Source organism: Sarcophilus harrisii, chromosome 5 (genome assembly GCF_902635505.1).
Source record: "Sarcophilus harrisii chromosome 5, mSarHar1.11, whole genome shotgun sequence".
In the NCBI taxonomy this organism is placed as follows: Eukaryota; Metazoa; Chordata; class Mammalia; order Dasyuromorphia; family Dasyuridae; genus Sarcophilus; species Sarcophilus harrisii.
The window spans coordinates 163255824-163279880 of record NC_045430.1 but is presented as its reverse complement, the minus strand read 5'-3'; the positions used below and the strand labels follow the sequence as shown (position 1 = coordinate 163279880).

At 34.9% G+C, this 24057-nt stretch overlaps 1 protein-coding gene across 4 annotated transcripts in view; it reads right to left on the bottom strand.

Annotated features, from left to right (window-relative positions):
- Positions 1-24057, bottom strand: part of ST7 (suppression of tumorigenicity 7) — a 282179-nt gene that overhangs the window by 33787 nt on the left and 224335 nt on the right. For all 4 annotated transcript variants that reach the window (XM_031938860.1, XM_031938862.1, XM_031938861.1 and 1 more), the window contains 2 exons: positions 16850-16922; positions 15272-15374 (listed from right to left, as the gene is read on the bottom strand). In XM_031938860.1, coding sequence (XP_031794720.1) covers positions 15272-15374; positions 16850-16922 — 176 coding nt within the window. The remainder of the gene's footprint in view (positions 1-15271; positions 15375-16849; positions 16923-24057) is intronic.

Below are 24057 nucleotides of genomic sequence, written 5' to 3'. Positions count from 1 at the left end.
AAATCAGTAATAAGTCGGAGCTATTTTGCCCAATTATATGCAAATAAATCTGATAATCTAAGTGAAATGGTTGAAAATTTACAAAAATGTAGATTGCCCAGATTAACAGAGGAAGATATAATTCCTTAAATAGTCCCATTTTAGGGAAAAAAAATTGAATAAGCTATTAATCAACTCCCTTAAAAAATCCCCAGGACTAGATGGATTTACATGTGAATTCTACCAAATATTTAAAGAACAATTAATTCTAATATTATACAAACTACTTGGAAAAATAGGGAAAGAAGGACTCCTACCAAATTCCTTTTATGACAGATATGGTGCTGATACCTAAACCAGGTAAGATTATGACAAAGAAAGAAAATTATGGGCCAATTTCCCTAATAAATTTTGATACAAAAATCTTATGTAAATTTTAGCAAAAAGATTACAGCAAATTATCCCCAGGACAATACATCATAACCAAGTAAGATTTATGCCAGGAATGCAGAACTAGTTCAATATTAGGAAAACTATTAGCATAATTGACTATATCAATAACCAAACTAACAGAAATTATGATTATCTCAATACATACATAAAAAGCATTTGACAAAATCCAACACCCATTCCTATTAAAAAACACTAGAAAGCTGTGTAACCCTGGGCAAGTCACTTAATCCCAATTGCCTCAGCAAAACAAACAACAAAAGAAAAGTAAAAAACACTAGAGAGAATAGGAACAAATGGAGTTTTCCTTAAAATGATCAGTAGTATCTACTTAAAATCATCAAGCATCATATGTAATGGGACAAACTAGAACCATTCCCAATGAGATATAGGGTGAAACAAGATTGCCCACTATCACCATTACTATTCAATGTTGTATTAGAAATTAGCAAAGTTGCCGGATACAAAATAAATCCACATAAATCATTAGCATTTCTATGTTACCAACAAAGTCCAGAAGCAAAAGATACAAAGAGAAATTCCATTTAAAATTACTCTAGATAATATAAAATATATGGGAGTCTACCTGCCAAGAGAGTCAGGAATTATATGAATACAATTACAAAACACTTTCCACACAAAGTCAGCTCTAATCAACTGGAATATCAAGTGTTCATGGGTAGGCTGAACTAATATAATAAAAATAATAATTCTATCTAAATTAATCTCTTGTTCAGTGCCATACCAAACTTCCAAGAAATTATTTTACAGAGCTAGAAAAAAATAATGAAGTTCATTTGGAAGAAGAAAAGAGCAAGAATTTCTAGGGAAATAATGAAAAAAAAATGCAAAAAAAGGTGGCTCAGCTCTACCAGACATAAAACTACATTATAAAGCAGTGACCATCAAAACTGTTTGGTACTGGTTAAGAAATAGAGTAACTGATCAGTGGAATAGCTTAGGTTCACAAGACACAATAGTCAATGACTTTGGTAATCTAATGTTTGATAAATCCAAAGATCTCAGCTTCTGGGATGAGAACTCATTATTTGATAAAAATTGCTGGGAAAATTATTAATTAGTATGGCAGAAACTAGACATTGACCCACATCTAACATCCTATACCAAGACAAGGTTGAAATGGGTTCATGATTTAAACATAAAAAGTGATACTATAAGCAAATAAGAAAAACAAAGTATAGTTTACTTCTCAGATCTGTAGAGAAGGAAGGAATTTGTGGAAGTAACTAGAGTATATTATGGAATGCAAAATGGATAATTTTGATAATTAAATTAAAAAGTGTACAAAGAAAACCAATGCAGACAAGATTAGAAAGGAAGCAGTAAACTGGGGGAAATTTTTTTGTTTTTTAACAATCAAGGGTTCTGATAAAGCCCTCATTTCTAAACTTGTATATTGAGAACTGATTCAAATTTATAATACTAGTCATTCTCCATGATCAACGGTCAAATGGTCAAAGGATATGAATAGACAATTTTCAGATGAAGAAATTAAAACCATTTCTAGTCATATAAAAAATGCTATAAATCACTATTGATCAGAGAAATGCAAATTAAAACAACTCTGGGGTACCACTACATACCCTCAATTGGCTAAGATGACAGGAAAAGATAATGATGAATATTGGAGGGAATGTGGGGAAAACTGGGACACTAATACATTGTTGGCAGAGTTGTGAACTGATTCAACCATTCTGAAGAGCAATTTGGAAGTATACCCCAAAGGGCTATCAAAATGTACATACCCTTTGATCCAGCAGTGTTTCTACTGGGCTTATATCCCAAAAGAGATCTTAAAGGAGGGAAAGGGACCTGTATGTGCAAGAATGTTTGTGGTGGCCCTATTTGTAGTGGAAACAAACCTGTCTCACTTTCCCCTCCCTGGACAGAGATCAGGATGACTGAAGACGGCCCTGGATGAAATGGAAGACTGTGGCCTTTTTAAGCTAGGTCTCGAACAAGTCACAATTTGACCCATTCAGTGATTAAGGCTAGTTAGCTTTTGAGGCAAACAATCTCTTCTTTCATCTAGTCCCCTCAAAATCTAAATAAATAAATGAACAGATGAATCTGGGAGAGGAAGCCCTTCAGGGTTTCTGGCCAAAGCAGAAATGACATTATTTATATTCAATCTGAATCAACAAGGAGTCAAACAATAGCCAAATGGGGTTTGCTCTGGGACCTATAGGTGGCCAATTACAATCAGATTAGTAATTGTTCATGTATAGCCTATATTGGGTTGCTTGCTGTCTTGCAAAGTGGGGGAGGAAGAGTGGGAGGGGGAAAACACTTGGAATTCATTCAAAATGAATGTTGAAGACTATCTTTACTTGTATTTAAATGAAAAGAAAATGACTTTGATAAGTGTGTATGAATAGGATAATTGAAGCAAACTTGAGGCCAGGAAACCAATTAGGAAGCTAATGAAATGGTCCTGAACTAAGGTGGTAGTTATGTGAACAGAGAAAGGAGGACAGATGTCACAGGTTTTATGGAAGGAGATATGAAAAGCTTTGGCAACTGACTGGATAGGAAACCAAGTATCATAATGATTAAATGACTTGCTGCTTGGCTAGTAAGTATCCAAGGCATGTATTCCCAGTGCAGCTCTCTCTCTCTTATACCTCAAGGCCTCAAACAAATATATTTAGGTGCACAGAAGAGGTCTGAGTAAAGTATGGTGAGAAAATGAGGAGAGATCACTTTTATTTGATGTGGAAAGTAAGTGTGGAGGACACAGACAAGGAAGACTTCTAGGAGGAGTTAGGCACATAAACTAGACCTTGTAGGAAGAGATAAGTGGACTGAATTGAAGGACAATGTATTCCAAGAAGAGGGAAAAGCATGAATAACTGCTTAGTGGGAAAAGGCAATAAGAAACTGGAACAACAAATGGTTTGTATAATTTTAAGAACAGACATATGAAATCTAATAAGTTTTACTAATTATTGGTAAACCTTGCTTATGTGTGACTGGCTTTTTAAAAGAATTTTCTCTTTCCTGCAAATAATAATAATTTCCTTCAATAATAACAGAAATGCATTGCTTGCTATTTTCTATTACTGGTGAAACTTTGAAGTTACTCTACATCCAATAGATCTAGTGATCTAGACAAAGAAATGTACCAAGTATCTTTTAACTGTTCATGATTCTCATAAATAAGTACCTTCAGTTTTCTCAAATAGATTATTAAGGATATGCTTGGTGAATGTCTAGAAAGGAAATTTATGATTATAAAGAGACAGTATGGCTTCAAGGATAGGTCATCCCAGACTAATTGCATTTGTTGTTTTTTGTTTTTTTTTTTGTTTTTTGATAGGATTACTGAATTAGTAGATGTAGTGAAGGTGAATATAATTTATATAGATCTTAGCAAAACTTTTTATAAAAGCATCTCATACTATCTATGTGCAAAAGATAAGAGATGGATAGCCAAACCTGAGGAAAAGCTATTAATGATTCAGTGTCAACTTGGCAGGTCTCTAGTGGAATACCTCAGAGATTTGTGTTTCCTTTAAGCTATTTTAACATTTTTATCAGTGACTTGAATAATAGCATATTATGTTATCTAAGACATTATTCTATTTAAGACATGCTTTTTAAGATTTTTGGATCTCTTTCTCTCTCACAAACACACACACATACACACCCCACAACACATCCTTCTTAAGAATCAGAATTGGCTAAAAGGAATAATAGGCTTCCTCAAAGGCGGCAAGTTTCTCTTAGAGGTCTTTATGAGGCTGGTCAACTGCTTTTGAAGGCATATTCTCTCTGTGTATGAGTTGGACTAGATGTCTGCTTAGGTTCTTCTGAACTCTCTAATTTTGTGATTCTTTGATTCTCCTACAATGTCTGTCAGAGCATTCCAAAATAGTATTTTTTAAAAGGATAGAAAAAAACTTAGAAGTAGCTTTAATATTGTCTAAATTACATACAGATGACCAGTACTTCTTTTTTTTCCCCTCTATGAAATAAATAGGAATAAAACAAAAAAGAAATCATGTTTAGCTTTTATAGTGATTTCATTATAGTTTTCTTGATTTATGACATTATTTTTCATCAATCCAACAACTATATTTTCAACTGCTTGTACCCTTAGCTAGCTAACACAGATATGCTAAGTAAACAACAGTGAGCCAATCAGAAGCTTTAAATGGATTATTAATAAGCTTGGCTCTAAGGCATGTAAAACAGAAATTGAAAGAATCTATTACCTCCTGAAATGAAAACTTTCAAGAATATTATAGTCAATAGAATGACAGGGAAAGATAACGTGGAATGTTGGAGGGGATGTGGGAAAACAGGGACACTGATACATTGTTGGTGGAATTGTGAATACATCCAGCCATTCTGGAGAGCAGTTTGGAACTATGCTCAAAAAGCTATCAAACTGTGCATACCCTTTGATGCAGCATTGTCTCTACTGGGCTTATACCCCAAAGAGATACTAAAGAAGGGAAAGGGACCTGTATGTGCCAAAATGTTTGTGGCAGCCCTGTTTGTAGTGGCTAGAAGCTGGAAAATGAACGGATGCCCATCAATTGGAGAATGGTTGGGTAAATTGTGGTATATGAATGTTATGGAATATTATTGTTCTGTAAGAAATGACCAACAGGATGAATACAGAGAGGCTTGGAGAGACTTACATGAACTGATGCTAAGTGAAATGAGCAGAACCAGGAGATCATTCTATACTTCAACAACGATACTGTATGAGGATGTATTCTGATGGAAATGGATTTCTTCAACAAAGAGACTAACTCAGTTTCAATTGATCAAGGATGGACAGAAGCAGCTACACCCAAAGAAAGAACACTAGGAAATGAATGTAAACTGTTTGCATTTTTGTTTTTCTTCCCGGGTTATTTTTACCTTCTGAATCCAATTCTCCCTGAGCAACAAGAGAACTGTTCAGTTCTGCACACATATATTGTATCTAAGATCTACTGTAACCTATTTAACATGTATAGGACTGCTTGCCATCTGGGGGAGGGGGGAGGGAAGGAGGGAAAAATAGGAACAGAAGTGAGTGCAAGGGATAATGTAAAAAATTACCCTGGCATGGGTTCTGTCAATAAAAAGTTATTTAAAAAAAGACATAAAAAAAAAGAATATTATAGCCAAATCTCTCAGCTCCCAGCCAGAAAGACAATTCAAATATCATGGAACCATAGTCAGGATCAAACAAGATCAGCAGCTTCCAAGTTAAAGGAGTAGAAGGCTTGGGATATTTTGGAGGGCAAAGGAGCTAGGATTACAACCAAGAATCACATACCCAGCAAGACTGTGGATAATCCTTCAGGGGAAGAAATGGACATTTAATGAAATAAAGAACTTCCAAGTACTCCTGATGAAAAGACCAAAGCTGAATAGAAAATTAGACATTCAAAAATGGAAGAATCAAAAGGGAGTCAATGGAATTAAACTGTATTCCTATGTGAAAGATGGTATATAATATGTATGTGTGTGTGTATACATATATATATATATATATATATATAAAACTACTATGGACTTATGTTTATTATGACAGAAGGAGTCTGCATAGACAGAGGGCACAGTTGTAAGTTGATTATGTTGGAATGATCTACAAATTAAAAAAAAAGACTGGGGTAAGAAAGAAGGATGAATTGGGAGAAGGACGAAGAGAGGTAAAATGGGATACATTTTCTCACACAAAAGAGGTATTCAAGGAAAAGCTTTTATTGTAGGGGGGAAAATATGGATGGGGTGGTGGCATGTGTATGTGTGTGTGTTCTCTCTCTCTCTCTCTCTCTCTCTCTCTCACTCTCTCTCTCTCAGCTGGGTACAGAAATGTATCTTATCCAATATGAAGATAAGAGGGAAACTGGATAAGACATATGGGGCAGGAGATAATAAGGAAAGGGCAGATTAGGAATGGCAGTGGTCAGAAACAAGACAGACTCTTGAAGAGGGACAGGATAAAAAAAAAAGAGAGAGAAATATACAGGAAAATTTCATAGAGGGAATGCAGAGTTGGCCATCATAAATGTGAATATAAAAGGGATAAGCTAATTCATACAATAGCAACAGAGAACAGAATGGATTGGAAACCAGAATCCAACAATACATTGTGTACAAGAAGCACTTGGGACAGAAAGACATAGAGTTAAAATGAAAAGCTGGAGCAGAATCTATTATGCTTCAGCTGAAGTGAAGAGGGCAGAAGTGGCAATCATCAGCTCAGACAAAGAAAAAGCAAAATTAGACCTAATTGAAAGAGATAATCAGGAAACTACATTTTGCTTAAAGGTATCATAGACAATGAAATAATATTAAAAAGTTTACACCAAGTTTTCCTGATAAAAGCTTTAATTCTCAAATATATAGTGAACTGGGCCAAATTTATAAAAAAAATAAGAGCCATTCCCCAATTGATAAATGGTCAAATTATATGAAGAGGTAATTTTTCAAAAAAAAGAAATCAAAGCTATCTATAGTCACGTAAAAAACTCTAAATAACTATTTATTAGAGAAAGTCAAGTTAAACCAACTCTGAACTACCACCTCATACCTATCAAAAATGACAAATGCTGAAGAGGATAAAAGAAAAAAGATACCCTAATGAAGTATTGAAAGATTAGCGAACTGGTTCAATCATTTTAACCATTTGGTAAAGAACAATTTGGAACAACATCCAAAGGGCTATAAAACCGTGTATAACTTTGATCCAGTATTAATGTTATTAGATCTATATCCCAAACAGTAGACATTGGGAGAGGGACATGTTTCTGAAATGAGTGAAGTTCCAAGAAACATATTTATTATAACACCGTGACTAACAAGATGAATAATGTCAGGAGAAGAAAAAAACAGAGATAATGAAAATCACCTAGTTGCTTCCTCAGGAAGCTACCTTTCTCTTTAAAAAATAAAATAAAATAAAATTTAGAGCAACATATTCAATTTTTAAAAATTTATTTAAAATAATATTTTTCAAATATGCTACTGATGTGTAATATTACCAAAAAACCTAGCAAGATACATTTTAGTTCTGTTTTCATGCTTCAAGCATTTTAAAACGCTAAGAACCATTACACACTGTGTTTTCTAAATTGGATTAAGAAACAATTTCATACTCTGTCAATCAGCCTTATGGAGATGCAAAGGTAAGACTGCCACGCTGTTTGCATGAAATAAAGCTTTCATCCTTATAATAATGCCTTACAGATATTTCATCACCACACACAATTACCATGACATCTTCTTTGACAAGCCTTCTGAAATCCTCATAAAATTGGAGTCTATACCCTGATAAGATTCTTTTTTCTCCCCTTGCATAATTTTTTTAGGAAAGAAATTTGTGTCATAAAACTTTTTTCTTTCTTTCTTCATTTCAAAAGTCTTTTGCATATTTCATTGCTAAAATCTGTCATGAATAACATCTAGTTAGAATCCAGTTAAAACTTGTTATAATTTCAATTCAATCTGAACCAATTCAGTCAATGAAGTAGGACTGTCCTGGGTCAACCCTTTAAGAAAGCAGTTTATTTGGGGAATCTCTTCATCCTCCTTTTCTTAACAATTCCCCAGGTATTTAGTGCCCACATGCTGTCCCACTAATACCTGAGATGGCATCTCATTCAGTGTATATCCTAGTGACGATGTTTGAGTCTCAAGATATGGTAGAAAGTTAAGACTAGCTAGCTGTCTACTTCTGGACTAAGAGCATGTATAAAACGGATTTTTACACATTTAGTAATTGTAACCCCACCAATGGTTCTTCTCAGCAGTTTCACCCTGGCTATCTATCCTCTTAAAAGCTGACTATTACTAAGATGCTGTGGGCAGCCTAGGAAAAAGGCACACAATACACATCCCAGGAAACTCAGGAGTCCAGAATGTTGTCTATATGAAAACAAAACCCATTTTCTTATTCCCAAATGACTTACTCTATTAGTGGCTCAATTTTTCTCACATTTTTAGGGCACGTAGGAGTTATTTCAGGGTATAACTATCTTTTCTTTGTCACTGCTAATATCTGTGTTTCTATCTTCTTTTTATTCTGATGGCCATCCATGAAGCTTACAAGGAACTATCAAAGGCAGCACTTTGTGAGAAATATTTAGAGCATCCTTTCAGAAGGACATTCCTGACCTTGGCATGGGTGAAATGATAAACTAATTTCCCATGTCCAGAGATTAATGATACCTAAGGGGTCTTTCCCATTTCCATGACTAAATTTTACTGATTAAAAAGCAGCACACTATCTAGTGTCTGTTACATTTGTCACCAATGTTAGGAAAAGATTTATTTTGCTGGAACAAGTCTTAAAGAAATTTAAAGTGCTGTTCATATTCAGAGAAAATAACAAATATCAAAATGTCCTTACGTCATTAATTTTATTATCTGACTAGACAGAATTTACTCATTTTTTCCTATCATATGTTTTTCTATTAATAATAATGATGTTAGCAATCTGGAATTATGCCCCAAAAGTTACAAAACTGTGCATACCCTTTGACCCAGCAGTGCTACTACTGGGCTTATACCCCAAGGAGATACTAAAGAAGGGAAAGGGAACTGTATGTGCCAAAATGTTTGTGGCAGCCCTGTTTGTAATGGCCAGAAGCTAGAAAATGAATGGATGCCCATCAATTGGAGAATGGTTAGGTAAATTGTGGTATATGAATGTTATGGAATATTATTGTTCTGTAAGAAACGACCAGCAGGATGATTTCAGAAAGTCTTGGAGAGACTTACATGAACTGATGCTAAGTGAAATGGGCAGAACCAGGAGATCATTATATACTTCCACAACGATACTGTATGAGGATGTATTCTGATGGAAGTGGATTTCTTTGACAAAGAGACCTAATTCAGTTTCAATTGATCAATGATGGACAGAAGCAGCTACACCCAAAGAAAGAACACTGGGAAATGAATGTAAACTGTTTGCATTTTTGTTTTTCTTCCCAGGTTATTTATACCTTCTGAATCCAATTCTTCCTGTGCAACAAGAGAACTGTTCGGTTCTGCACACATGTATTTTATCTAGGATATACTGTGACATATTTAACGTGTATAGGACTGCTTGCCATCTAGGGGAGGGAGTGGAGTGAGAGAGGGGAAAAAATCGGAACAGAAGTGAGTGCAAGGGATAATGTTGTAAAAAAATTACCCTGGCATGGGTTCTGTCAATAAAAAAGTTATTATAATAACAGCAACAAAAAATTAAATAAAAAAAGACTTTATCTCTTAAAAAAATAATGATGTTATAATAATTAACATTTCTATAATATTTACTATGTGCCAGGCACTATGTTAAGCACTTGATAATTTCATATCTCATTTTACCCTCACAACAATTCTGGTAGGTAGATGCCGTTATCTTTCTCATTTCAAAGATAAGAAAACTGAGGCAAAGAGAGGTCAAATGAATTGCCCAGACTCATACAGTTAAGTACCTTGTGGCCACATTCAAATCCAGGTCTTTCTGACTCTAGGCCCAGTGATGAAATGAGGAAAAGGAGAAGTAGCATATTTTAAAAAAGAATCTATTATCTATTGAAGTATACTCCAGATAGAAATAAAAAGAATTTAAGACTGGAAATAAGGGAAGAAAAACACATAAATAGGCCCTTTGCTATGGCTCTCCTACTGCAAAAGGGAAGTAATGAGTGCATTCAAAGTTACTATTACATTGAAATATCCCAGTGGCACATGTGTAAGTGAATTATGCATAAATGAATAAATTATGATTTAAAAGTCAATACAATTTATGTACTTTTAGCATAATAAGAAGTACTCAATGTCATACACCTGATGAGTTCTTTATTTTAGAGACATTACTTCTTTGTAGATCTCTGGGGTACTATTTAGTTCACAGGAAGTATGAGTTTACTAACTAGACCTTCGTGGCCAGAGAGAATTCAGTGTAACCTCCCATTCCACCTCGAAATGAAGAATTTAATTGTGTTCTCCCACAGCTTAAGTTACATAATGGGAAGTGCAAAACTTAGATAATATATGAGCAATAATGAGCCATACAATGTTTAATTCCTTTAAGCACAGTTTAAAAAAAAAAAACCTGAACCATTTTGAATGGAAATTTTAAAAAAATTTATTACAACTTCCTTACTTTCATAAATAGAGTATACTGAAACTTTTATTGATGGCATAAGGTCACTGTTATGACCTTCAGTTACTATATTAAGTTTAATTTAATTTTCTTTTCTCTATCTCCCTGTTGGCCCCATCAGCTGCCTTTTACAGCTCTTTCCCTTTTTGCTATTGTCAGAAATCAGATTATCAAGGAGTCAGAACTCTGTCTAAATTAAGAGGCAATAAACTCTGATCTATGGCCTAAATCACGTCATCTTCCCCTAATAAAGAGTGTCTCTCTAAGGCTTCATAATAGTAATTTCAATGATTCAAAAGTCTTTCTGGAGAGAATGAGAGGGAACAGGAAAGATAATTCCCTCCTCAACCCCAACCCCCTATTTCAGGTTCTGCTTTTTATAGTCAAGGTTGTCAGAAATCATACTAAAACTGGAAAAGACTAATAATGCTGGGGGGGGGGGAGTTGTTTTTCTATTAAAAAGTTACTAAAATCAAACAGCTACTACTTGTCTGCTTTGAAAGGATATATTGGCATTATTTTTAAGAGCATTTTGCATATCTTGGATGACAATCCTACCTAAAATATATGATGGTGGCTTTAAAAAGTATGTGTGTACATACATATACATAAACATGTTTATATGTTTTTATATATATTGTTTTTCATAAGTAAAAATATCCCCAGGAAGTCTACTTATGCAAGGCAATTGGGAAAGAGTTTTTTGTTTTTATTTTTAAGGTAAAAATGATTCACTCTGTATATCTGAAAGTAATCTTATGTCTTATAAGGTAGATTCAAAGCTTACCAGGGGGTTCAATACAGTCTTCATTCTAGAAAAAAGTCACTTCTGTGAATGGAATACACTTTTTCAGCAAGTCCCAATCATTGCTACTCTACTGTTACTTATTCTCATCTCTGTTTATTTGGTTTTTTTTCTTTTTAAGGTTTATGAATTTCTACACTAAATGACTTGTGTGTATACTCAATATTTTAAAAATTTCTGTTCCAGATAAGAGTAAGGTTCATTTGATGCCTATTTCGCTCACTCCTTCCTCTATGTTTACATATCCCAATTATGAGAGAGAATAAGTTCCAACCTTTTCTTCCTTTTGTGTTATATTCATTTACTCTTCTTTCTCTTTCTTCCACTAAAAATCCTGAGAGCAAAACCAATCCACCCTCAGGTCCTCTGTTTTTCTTAATACACTTTTTCCCTTAATACCATCTGAAGACTTTGAAAATAAAAAAGTTCTTAAGAGACACTTGTTTTCTTCTCTTTAGCCCCTAGTTGTTCATATAAATTTACTTCCCCAGGTTCCTATAAATTGTTGTATTTGCATTTCAAAGTTCATATTCAGCTCTGTTTACCAGAGGTTTAAGTTTATTAGGAATGCTAGAAAGATTTCTCTTCCATTACAATGTCTATTTCTTTTCATTTAAATTTATACTCTATTTGCAGGGCCCATTACTTTTTATTCTAAAGCCTTACTGTTTGCCTTTTGGAATACTGTATTTCAAGATCTTTGGTTTTTAGTAAATACTGTCAAGTGTTCCTTCCTGACTATGCTACTTGCACCAATTCTTTTTTGATGACTGAATTATTTATTCTTTGATGCAGAGGCTCTGAATGTTGGCCATGATATTGCTGGGATGTTTCCCTTAGAGTTCCTTTTAGTAGGTGATTTGTGGGTTTTTTCTAAATTTGTTCTTTTATTCTAATAGATCTGGGAAGATTTCTTTTATGATTTCTTAAAATAAAGTGTTCAGATATTTTAAAACAATTGGTTTTCACAGAGTCCAATGATTGTTAAACTATCTCTCCATTATTAATCATCTCAATTAATTATCTGTTTTCTAAATCAGTCTTTTTAAGTATCAGAGCTCAGTTTTTAATTTAAAATTTTTGTTCTAACATTTCTTAATGTCTCACGGTCACTAATTTCTGTCTGGTTTGTTCTAGTTTTTAGGTATTCTATTTCTTAGATAAATTTTACTACTTTCTTTTCAAAGCTAATTATTCTTTTCCTAATTTTTTCCTCTTGTGCTATTATTTCTTTCCTTTTTTGGGGGGGGGATACTTGAATTCTTTTGAAATTCATGCACTATTAGTGGAAAATCTACTTTTCCCATTGAGTCTCTGTGTTCATCACAGGATTAGATGTGCAATAAATTTTTATGCTAAATGTTATTGTTTTTAATTTTCTCATCTCTTCAAATTTAGTTCCCAAACTGGGACTTTGTGCCAGGAGCAGTCTTCCTCTGCTGTACTTTTGGGTGGGATCGTCAGCCTTGTTCTGGTCTCACCATGCCTCCAGCACCCACAGTTTGCCTCATGCTGGACCTTCGAGAGTCACTGGATCTTCATGACACTTTAAGATACTATGTTAAACAGGGACCTCAGAGCACCTGAATTTGGTTTGTCTCAGTCTAAGTACTAGCTTTATAGCACCACAACCACATACTGTCTGCTTCATCTTCCTGGGCCTAGTGGAACCAACTAGAATGTCTTTAGTCCTTTTTTTGACAGTACTTAGAATGCCAAGACAATTACCTTTATTATACATTCATGATTCTCTTACCACTTCCTAGAATAGCATTAGTTTTTTATTGTGTGTGTATGATAGCCATATTATGCTATTGAATCTTATTGACTTCCTACATTTTTAAAAGAAAAATTACTATAATGCTTCCTCCATTATGTATCTATAAAATTCAAATTAAAAAACTAATTAGAAAAATTTGCATTTATGACTATAAATTTCATCAATCATTTAAGATTTAGTTTGTTCTAATATGTCAAGGTCTTTTTGGAAGATGGTTCTGTGATTCAATGCATTAGCTGATTTGCAAGCTTTTGTCTACAAATTTGATATATTTCCTATTGGAAATTCATCCAAGTCATTAATAAAAATATTGAAACAGCAAGGGCTGAGGATAAATTTCCAGAGGCATTCTATTAGAAGCTATACTCCAAACTGACATCAATGTATTATGATTACTCCTTGGATCCAGCCTTTCAAATAGTGCTCATTCCATACAATTGTACTATTATCTAGCTCACATTTGTCCATTTAGGACATAAAACTGATCCACCAGTGTGAGGGTTATCTGCTATAACCTAACCTTAACGAAGTCAAGCTGGATTTCACTGATCAAAGTTTGCCTTCTGGAATGCTCATGACAAAAATCAAACTCATTAGCATACAGCTTTCAGGTTCATCTTCCTTCATATTTTCAAACTAGAAACAACATTTACTTTCCTCTGATCCTGTGTCATTTTTCTTGTCCTTTCAAAGCTCAGTGAAACATCATTTTAAGTTCAGCAATTACTTCTACAAGTTCTTTCAATATTGTTGGATATGGTTCTTTCAGGCCTAATTCCCTGAATTCATTGAGGTTAACTAGATGTTCTTTTAGCATCTTCTTCTTTTGCAAATTTAATACCTCACCACTACAGTATCAATTCAACTTGATTCAATAAACATTTATAAAGCATCCATGGTTCTAGAAATCATTGCAGAAAAATTAGCCATATTAGAAATACAAATCTACTTTGTTACTCACTAATAAAATCCACATTCACAGACATTAGATATTACAGCTGAAAGAGAAGTTCAAGAGTGTTGTTTATCCCTGTCATTTTGTTAGTGAGAAAACTAGGTTATGTCACTAACAAAGTTATGTCTATTGTTCCCTATTGGAATATTAGATAATGCAGATGTATTTAAATTATGTATCTGCTTCTAGCAAAGTGCTCTGCCAAAAGAAATGCTTAATAGATGATTGCTAAGTCAATGAATTTACTGAATAGAAAACTGTAGGGAATTACTGGGGGAAAAACAAACAAACAAACAAAACAAAACCCCCACTACATGATGGTCATAAATTTACCCAATCTCTATATGTTGTAATATAGAGATTTTGTAATGAAACAAGTAATGGAACTTTTAAAATTTACTCAGTCATGCAATTCACATTTGAGGACTAAGCACAACTTTAAAATACCCATAAGGATCATTGTATCAGAGTTGAAAAGGACCTGGACTTCAGCAGCTATCCAGTCCAACCAATTTATTTTAGAGAAAAGAAAAATGAAACCCAGGAAAGGTGTTTTCCTGAGGATTGTGTGGGTAGTAAGACTCAGAGGCAAGATTTGAATCCAGATCCTCTGGCTCCAGAACTGGTGTTCTTTCCACCACTTTATACTTCAAACTTTTTTTCTTTTAGTGTTTTACTAAAACACTTTGTTTTTACAATTCTTTGAGTTATTTTTCCTAGAATGTTCTTGACACAAAATGACTCAATGAAATTTATTTATAAATACTGAAAACACCTTATTCTGAATTGCTTCTGAATCTCTGTTCATGTCAAGGTTTATTTCCTGAGGCTATGACATGGGTACTCTATTACTAAATAGCCTAAAACTACAACCATGATAACTGTCTAATTTGGACAGCATTTTAAGCCCAAGGTTACACTGTGTAGTGTTAGCCCCACACTACAAAATCCATATATTGGCTCCAGAAGTTTTTGTGAACGTCTAGCATGAAATTACACAAGATTCAGATTAAATTTCTGCTCTAAAGCAAAAACAAGTTAATGACCACATAAGAGTCAGTGTTGGCTGTAGTACCTTTTTGTATATACTGAGCTTATTACAGGCATGAAACTGTGGTCAGTGAACATTTCCTCTGATCTCCTAACAAGCTCCAATGGGGGACTTCTCGGACTTACTTTTGGCACATGAGGATTGAACTCTACAGCTCTGTGAATGGCCTCGACTGCATTCATCTCTGCCGTGCTCAGTCCTCGCCGGGACGCAGCCTCTGGGGAGAACCTGGAAGGCAGAGGGACAGACAGGCACAATTCACTTGGGGCTGTCTAGAAAAACACCCGGAAAGATATATTTAGATATAGATACACAATCAAGGGCCCATGTAATCAAGCTGAGCCAATCACATATGCTCTCCAAACCTCCACAACAAATGGAACCTCTGAGTGATCCCTTAGATCAAGGCCAATGAAAACCCCAGCAGAAGCAGAAAGCGTGCTTGCATCTAATTAAGGCAGAAAGTAATTTCAAGCTGTCAATTTTCTCTCTCTAAATAACTAATCTAAATTTCCTACGAGGTACCTACTTAGGTGGGGGATAGGGAGACTTAAAGGGGCAGACGATGTAGGAAAAAGAGAAAATCATGTTACATTAGAGTGAGGATGTTAAAAACAGAACTGGGGGAAAATTTGATGGTGGTCCCCAACCCAATGTCAGTGGCTGTGTTGGGAGTTAAGGTTGTTGCAGCATCAGCAGCAAGCGGGTCTGCTTTCAGCTGTACCGGCAGGGGGTGTGCATGCCCAAACTGTGGGCAAGTCATCTGCCCCAGTGAAGGAAAAAAACCAGACCATGCAATCTCTTTCTCACCTCACACCCCACGGCTAACTCCAGAGCTGTACTTGGCAGGCAGACACCACAGGGAAAGCTGTGACAACCCTAGCCCTGCCCTCCCAAGCTGGAGTCGCTGTGTAGGGAGAAAAGATGTTGCAGTAGGTACTGGCGATCTACAGGATAAAAAAAAGAATGAAAGAAAATTACTTCGATCTTGAAGTGCACACACACTGAACAGCAAACCTTTCTGAGAGCAGGAAAAGAAAACAGCCTCTGCCCTATCTGCTTCCCCACTCTAGAGAGGACTGACCGCATCAGGAAAAGTGCAAGCCTCGGTGAACTGAAAAATAAGGACGCTGCTTTCTGGCGCCTGCCAGTCATCCCTGAGTAGGTCACAGAAAGCCTGCCACACCCCCCTGCCTGGGAAACATAAGCGCACACCAGCAGGGACCCCAATGACCAAAAGGAGGGGCGCTGGGCGGGGGAGAGTGGGGTGCTGGTGCTTTGGGGGTCTGCACTGAAAGGGCCAACAATGGTGGCCCCGGGCCCTCTGCCATACTCGGGGTTTTCATCCAAACCACTCTCTATCTCGGATTGGTGCAAAAAATGAAATAAAGGAAGGCGTCTCATCCAAGTCCCAAGCAGGCCTTTTGGTATCTGTTGTCTGGCAGCCATCGCTCGGGAGCTACTGACTTTGCTAAGTGTATATAAAGCCCACTTTAGGGACTCACACACACTTACAGTACCCAAAGGAGACGGGTTCTGCTTGGCTAAGAGTGAAAGAAAAGATCAGCAGACTTTGGAAAATGCATGCTCAGAAGCAGCAATCTCACAGACTAAGAGAAGCCTCTGGTGAAAAGGGCTCAGAGCAACCCCTCTTTGTAAGTCCAGTCAGGCACTTTGCTTAGCAGAAGTTATGATTCACTTACTTGTCAGAGACGGCTCTTGCTTTGAGCAATGCGGCTGTGTAGCATATTGTTGCCGATTTGGGTAAGCTTATATCTGTTGGGGAAAAAAGAGAAAGCAGGAACTCTTGTAAATTTTTGGAAACAGAGCAATTCTTTTTAAATTCACCGCTATTTTAATCATGCTACTCAAAGATTAAATTATGATTTAATTCTATTTTAAGTTTAAAGATAGGTTTAGATTGCTTTATGCAATGAACGTATTCCTGAAGTCAACCTTTTGCAAATTTGATATTTGAAAGGGAACTTGGTAGGAAACTTATTTTGATTCTCTCTGCAAGAAAATCATCATCTAATTTATCTTTTGGAAATTTGAACTTTCCTGCATTTTTTTAAAAGTAGTCTACACCTACAAATGAACTCAGATATTAAAGAAATAGAGAGATGAAGTTATTCTCCCATTACTTTGAAAGACAAAAGGTTCTTCAAAGCTTAAAGAAACATTTCACAAACAGCATTCTATTTGGAACTTACTTAACATGAAAGATGTTGACCTGGAAAGCAGAATATTTTTTACTGTTGTCTTTTTTTTTTTTCAATAAACATTGTTAAAAAAAGGTTTTTCTTTGAATTAGTTTTTAATTAGCAGAATAGAATCTCTGACTAGAAAGGAACTTATGGATCTAGATTAAGTCAATCAATCAACATGTGTTTTATTTGCCAGGCACTATGGATTCAAGCACAAAGAATAACATGATCCCTTGCTGCAATGAGTTTATGTTCTAATAGGGAAGACAAGAAGTACATATATTCAGTACAATGTATGTATATGAAACACACATATATGTATCAACAACTGGGACATCGAGCTCCAGTTGAAAAGGTGCTAGGCTTAGAGTTAAGAAGGCTGGTGTTAAAATCCAGCCTTAGACACTAGCTTTGTGACTCTAGGTGAGTAGTCACTTAATCTTGTTTATCTTAATACACTGGATCCAAGAATACTCTGCATCCAAGAATACTCATAGTCCAGAAAATGGAAGGGATCTCTAAAGAAATGTAATTTCTTTCTCCTACTTTTCTTTTGTTCATTTCTAATAAATATGATTTTTCCCTCTTTGTCCAGAAAGTTCCCTTCAGTTTCTACACAAAGACCTAGAGTGGAAAAAAGAGGTAAAAGCCAATCTAAACCTAGTCTAAACCAAAGTATTTAGGAAATGATGATGGAATATTAGATGTTGGGGGACTGTTTTGTCTTTCTTAACTTGCATAATTAGCCTGTGCAAAGCAACAAACTATTGAATTTCCTGGTTTCTAACCACAAATTGTTAATAATTTGAGGCATATGGTTTATTTTGAAATTTGGAGTTTGATCAGAAATAATGTTAAATAGTAAAATTCTATTCTTGTCAATTTTCAGCAATTCCGTAACTATTGAGTACTCACCATATAAGGCTCTGTGCTTACCATCTGGTTACTGAGGGAATAAAGACAACTTGGTAGGAAGTTGTCAATAAAATATTAATAACAATTCATTTATACAGCCCTTTCAAATTTAGAAAGCATTTTCTTCCAAATATCTCTGAGGTAGTAAATGCCCAAATGTTACTATTCACATTTTATTGTTGAAGAAATAAGACTTGAGAAATTAATGAACTTGAACTTTTAAAAACAGAGCTAGAATTGCTTATACCACATGGCCTCTCATTTAGCTAAAGTGGAAAAAGTTGTCTCCATGTCTTTTCTCCCCTTATCTTCTCACTCCCTTCTCCATTTTGTTTTAGACCTTAGTCCTCTCTCCAAAGTTACAATGATCTCTAATTGCCAAATCTGATGGCCTATTCTCCACTCTCCTCCTTGACCTATCAACCTAGCATTTCTCACAACTGACTATTTACCCTTGATTGATCTTTCTGAGATAGTATTTTCTCCTGGCTTTTCTCTTATTTATTAGTCTCTTCTTTTTGAGTCTTTTTTAAGTGATCCATGTCTTCTCCTCTAAGTGTGAATAGGCCCCAAAACTCTTTCCAGCATTCTCTTTTCTCTCTACTGTCTTTCACTTGATTACCTCATCAGCTCCTCAGATGAGACCAATGGTAAGTGAAGCTAATCAAAAGCTTTATGCAACAGCATTTTCAGAAACAGTGCATTCCAAGTGATATTAGGAGCTGGGCCTTGTCTTTGTCAGTTAAGGTAGCCCAGCCCTGGTGGATTTCGGTTGGTTTGGGTTTGCTAAGTCACAGGTACTTCCTTAAGGAAAGGAATTCTTTCCTTCTTCCCCCCCCCCCCTCCCTTTATGTTCCTAGTACTTAGCATAATACTTGGCTCATAGTAAGTACTTAATAAGTTTTTGTTAAATGAATTCATATAAGTTCTTGATAACTGTGAGGATTCTAATCATTTTGAGCAAATGCTTATTAGCGGCTGAATCTTATGTTCGGGTTCTATTAAACACAAGAATTTATTAACTACATATTGAATGATGAAAATAGTAGAATATGTACTGGTTTGCAAGTCAGAGGACCCAAGTTCCAATCTTATTTATGCTGTTTATTGTCTTATGATCTTGAGTACTTCAAGGATATTGCACTAGTTTTCTGAGATCCTTTCCAGTTCCCATATCTATGACCCTGTTGCCTTAAGATGGGCAGAAGACCACACAGGACTATTTAATGTGGTCATTAAATCATGAGTAAAATGTGAAGGAGGTGTGTGGTTCACTTGGTAAGCTCAGACTAAAAGAGTTGAGGAATGAGTGTGGGATGAAGAAGCAGAGACATTTTTTTTCTTTCAGAAAGTCAGAAAATGAAAGGGAAGAAATATGAGATAGTATCTTGATAGGATGCCAAGGTCATGGAAAGCGATTTTTAATTGTTATTTTTAATGAATAAGTGCAAAGTTGAGATGGAGAAACTTTAGAATGAGTCTGGGTCAAGAAGAACACCCGGTAAAGGAAGCTGAAGGGTAGTGAAAGAAAGGGTACCAGATGGAGAAAGATCCTGTGGGAGAGATGATCAAGTACCCAGGATGAGCCTTAGAGACAAGGGTAAGGATAAAAATCAATCAGAAACAATGCTAACAATCATATAAAAGTCAGGCATAGGAATTAATTCAACAACTGGGAAATGTAGATAAAATAATGTATTTTCTTCTAGCTTGAAGATTTATTTTCACAGACATCTTTTTATTAACATTTTAAAAGCATAATTAAAAATTCTCTTTTAAATGTAAGGATTTCTGTTAAACAGCATTGTATTTTGCTTTTATTTTCTAATAAGAGGTTAATGGAAAGAAGGGAAAAGTCAAAACTGTTAAAAAATTAATTAAAAAGATTCATTTGTATTTTAGAAGGAAAATGGCAAAAGCAGAAACTATGTGCGGTGTATGCTGATTCAAGTGCCAAACTATGTTAACAATTACTAAATTAAACTTTTTAAAGTTCTATTAAGAAAAGCAACATGTCATAGTGGGCAGAGAACTTGTATCAGGGCCTGAAAGATCTAGCTTCCAGTCTACCTCTGACATATATACCTTTCAAGTATTAGAAACAGTGGAATGTGGGTTACAAGTGGACAAATCACTTCACTTCTGTCCCTAAGTGACTCTAAAACTGTAACTTACTTACAGATGAGTTACTGATATGGCTTGAGGAAGGAGGTTTTCTTAAAAACAGTCCCCTAAACCAATGCAATCACACGTCTGGACATCACCCTCCCCCATCCTCCAACAAAATATTTCATGTTACTTTTACTCTACTAATAATCCTGTATTTTATAAAAATGGAATAGAAAATATGGACTTTGTATCAAAAAACTATATGAGGTTAAAATTTTCAAAGTTACAAACATTTAGCAAAGTATGTATGTACCTATATTTGTATTCAATTATATTTAATGGAGAAAAAAGTGATTTGCCAAAAATAAAAGTACAAAACTTTTGTAATTATAAAATGTTTATTCTTGGGATTACAATGCATCAGTAATTTCTCATAAAATTATGATAACACATTCCAAACTCATGTAATTGTAATTAGAAAGGCAGGTATTCATATATTTGTAAGGGAAGATGAAAAACAGACAGTTGTAATGGTTAATGTTGTCCCTGTTGGAGTATGTGCCTGCCACAGAACTGTCAAATCATTAAGTTTGCTTTTGCCTAGTAATACCTGCCATATGAATCTGAGAAAATATCTGTTTTTTTTGGCTCATATTTCTAGAAGCTGAAAGAACATTAAGAATTAAGTCATTCCTATTTAGAGGAAAGTTAGTAATTATGAGCTGGTTGCCCCTTATGGAATAGCTTATTACCTTAGTTGAAAAAAAGAAAGTTCCAAATGTGCACACTGTTATTTTTTCTTCTTATATCATCTACCAAGAAAATACATAGAAGTGGATACAATATAGATACTATCACTAGTGGTGATGGTAAATTCAGTTAATCTGATTACTCTAATCAAAACTTCAGAGGATGTAATACTCATAAATGTAATTTGTTTTTCTGTTTTACTGGTTATTAACCAATAGAGTTATTAACCAAAGGAAAATTTAAAAAGCTCCTTAGCAAGTTTGTCTAGAAGAACAGTGTTCAGGAACAGCTCTTTTAATTATGCAACGTCTCCCAAATTGACAAACTCAGTATCATTCTCTATTTCTAATGAGTGGTTCCAACAAGTTCTGTTTTTACCCTCCACAAAATCTTATATTCTTTCTCTTCTCAACTCAAAGATACTATTTTAATTCAGGCTCTTTGTCTTAGTTGGACAACTGTAATGGCCTTTTATTTGGTCTATGAGTCTTTTTCAATCCCTCTTAATCCTACTGCCTTCCTTCCCTCAGTTACTTCCTATTTATCCTTCACATAGCTTACTTTGTATGTTTATTTGCAGGTTGTCTCACTCCACCTGAACTCCATGAGGAGAGGAATTGCCCTCTTTTGCCTAGTCTACTGATTAGCCTCCCTGCCCCAAAAGTCTCTTTTTCTCTAAGCCATCTTCCTTGAGTGATTTTCCTAAAGTGCAGGATAGACATATTTTTCTTACTTATTTCCAGGGGTTCTCTCTTAAGGATAAAAGAAAAACTCTGTGTGACTTTTAAGGCCTTTTACAACTTGGTTATAACTTACCTTTCTACCCTTATTAAATATTACTCCCCTTTTACATTAATCCATATTCTAGACCTGAACTTTGTGGGGTTCTCACAGAGAGAGCTTTCTACTTCCCCTCTATCAATCTGCACTGGCTATCTCCTAAGTCAAAAGTATTTTCTCCTCAACTTATCTCAGAGAATTCCTTATTCAAGATTCAGCACAAGCACCACCTTTAACTGGAACTTTTCTGATTCTCTCCTTCCCTAAACTTTTTATTTATTTTGAATTTAATCTTATATAGGTACATGTTTTCTAGGAGAATAGAAGTTCCTTAAGTCCGTTTTATTTTTATATCACCACCATTAAGCATAAGCAAGTCCCGCACAAAGTAAGCACTTTAAAGTACTTCTGATTGATTGAAATTCCCTATTAAGCTTTCTATATGAATTTCAACTGTCACTAACACCAAAAACAAAAGAAAGAAAAAAAAAAAAGAATCATCCTTATGAATTTTGATGCCAAGGAGTCTGAGGATGGAAATTATTGTATGTCTCCTAACTCTGTGAATCATAGCAATGACAAAAGATACCAAATTCATTTTCCTCACTTAAAAAGTAGAATTGATTTCCTTAGGGGCATGAAAACTCAGTATTAGCTCTAATATTCCACTTGGCATCCATTTATTCCTTCTCTCATAACAAGTGTTTTTCTGGAGAGACCAAAGATTCCCCCCCCCCAAATGTCTTCAATATGAGCATGTGAAATATGCAAGTTATTTCATAATAAAGTATAATCTTGTAGTCAATTCACAGAACTAATCTTTCTCTCCTTAACTCCCTTAAAAACTACACTTCAACAACTATTTGCTTCCCTTGTATTTTTCTGATCTAACTCCATTTATCTGCATCTTTATGTTCTCTTTTAACACACTAAGAATTTCATAGCCTGTTTATACAGCTAAACTCATCCATATTATGGATTTGAACCTTGTCACCATCAAATCAATCTCTCTCTATTCCACTACCCTATTTAACTTTGTCAATCCTGTTTATTCTAACACACATATAGGAAGAAAGGTATACCCATCAGCCAGAAGAAGCCAACACAAAAACTGGGATTAGTGCAATAATACTAACATTGTCATGTGATGTGATGAATATTGGCTCTGAAGTTACAGGTCCTAAGCCAATATGTCATTCATACTTTACACACTTCAAATACCTATCAAAGACTCATTTCGATCATAGAAGTATTCTAGGATTTCAAAACACAATAAGAATGTCTCAATTTATGCAAACATAATTCACAAATTACTCTCATTTACTTAACTGTGCTGGTGGTATGTCAGGAAACTAAATTTAGAGCAAAACTCAAAGACTATTTCAAATTTTAAGTTTAGTATTTCAAGTTAGCACTAAATAAATCATGGATTTGGTTTATCTGTCGCTGTCATCTTTTGTAGGCATATTCAGGCAATTACAAATATAAAGATATATCTTTGAGGCTTCTGAAAACAGTTGATGAAATATTCTGTACTACATGTAACAATCACAGACCCTTAAAAGTTGAAAAATGAACTCAGATATGATCTCATCTAACCCTCTTCTCAATGAAGGAATTTTTTCTATTATATCTCTAACAAATAATTATCCATTTTCTGCTTGAATCCTTCCACAAGAGTCAAGGCAGTTTGTTCTAGTGCTAAACAACTCAAATCAATAAAAATCTAGTTCTTTCTTATTTGGAGATGAAATCTGCCTCCCTGTACCTGTTTTAATTATTAAATGTAGTAACACCTTCAAAGTTACAGCCTTCAAGTTATTTTTTGGGAGCTATCTGTCCTAAATCTTCCCTTCCTTAGTTTCCTTGATTTTTTAGATCATGTGTTTTTATGTCACTTCTCATCTTGGGCACTCTTATCTAGCACTATATTTTAATCTGTCACTTTAAAATGTATACCCATTTGACATAATACTCCAGAAGAGATCTTCCCAAAATAAAGCATAATGGTATTACCATCTCTTTGATCTGAACACTATATTTCTGTTAATGCAATATAAATTTGCATTAAGTAGTAGAAAATCACATCATACTGTTAGCTTACACTGAACTTGTCAAATAAAAGCCAATCCAATCTCTTTGTATCAATT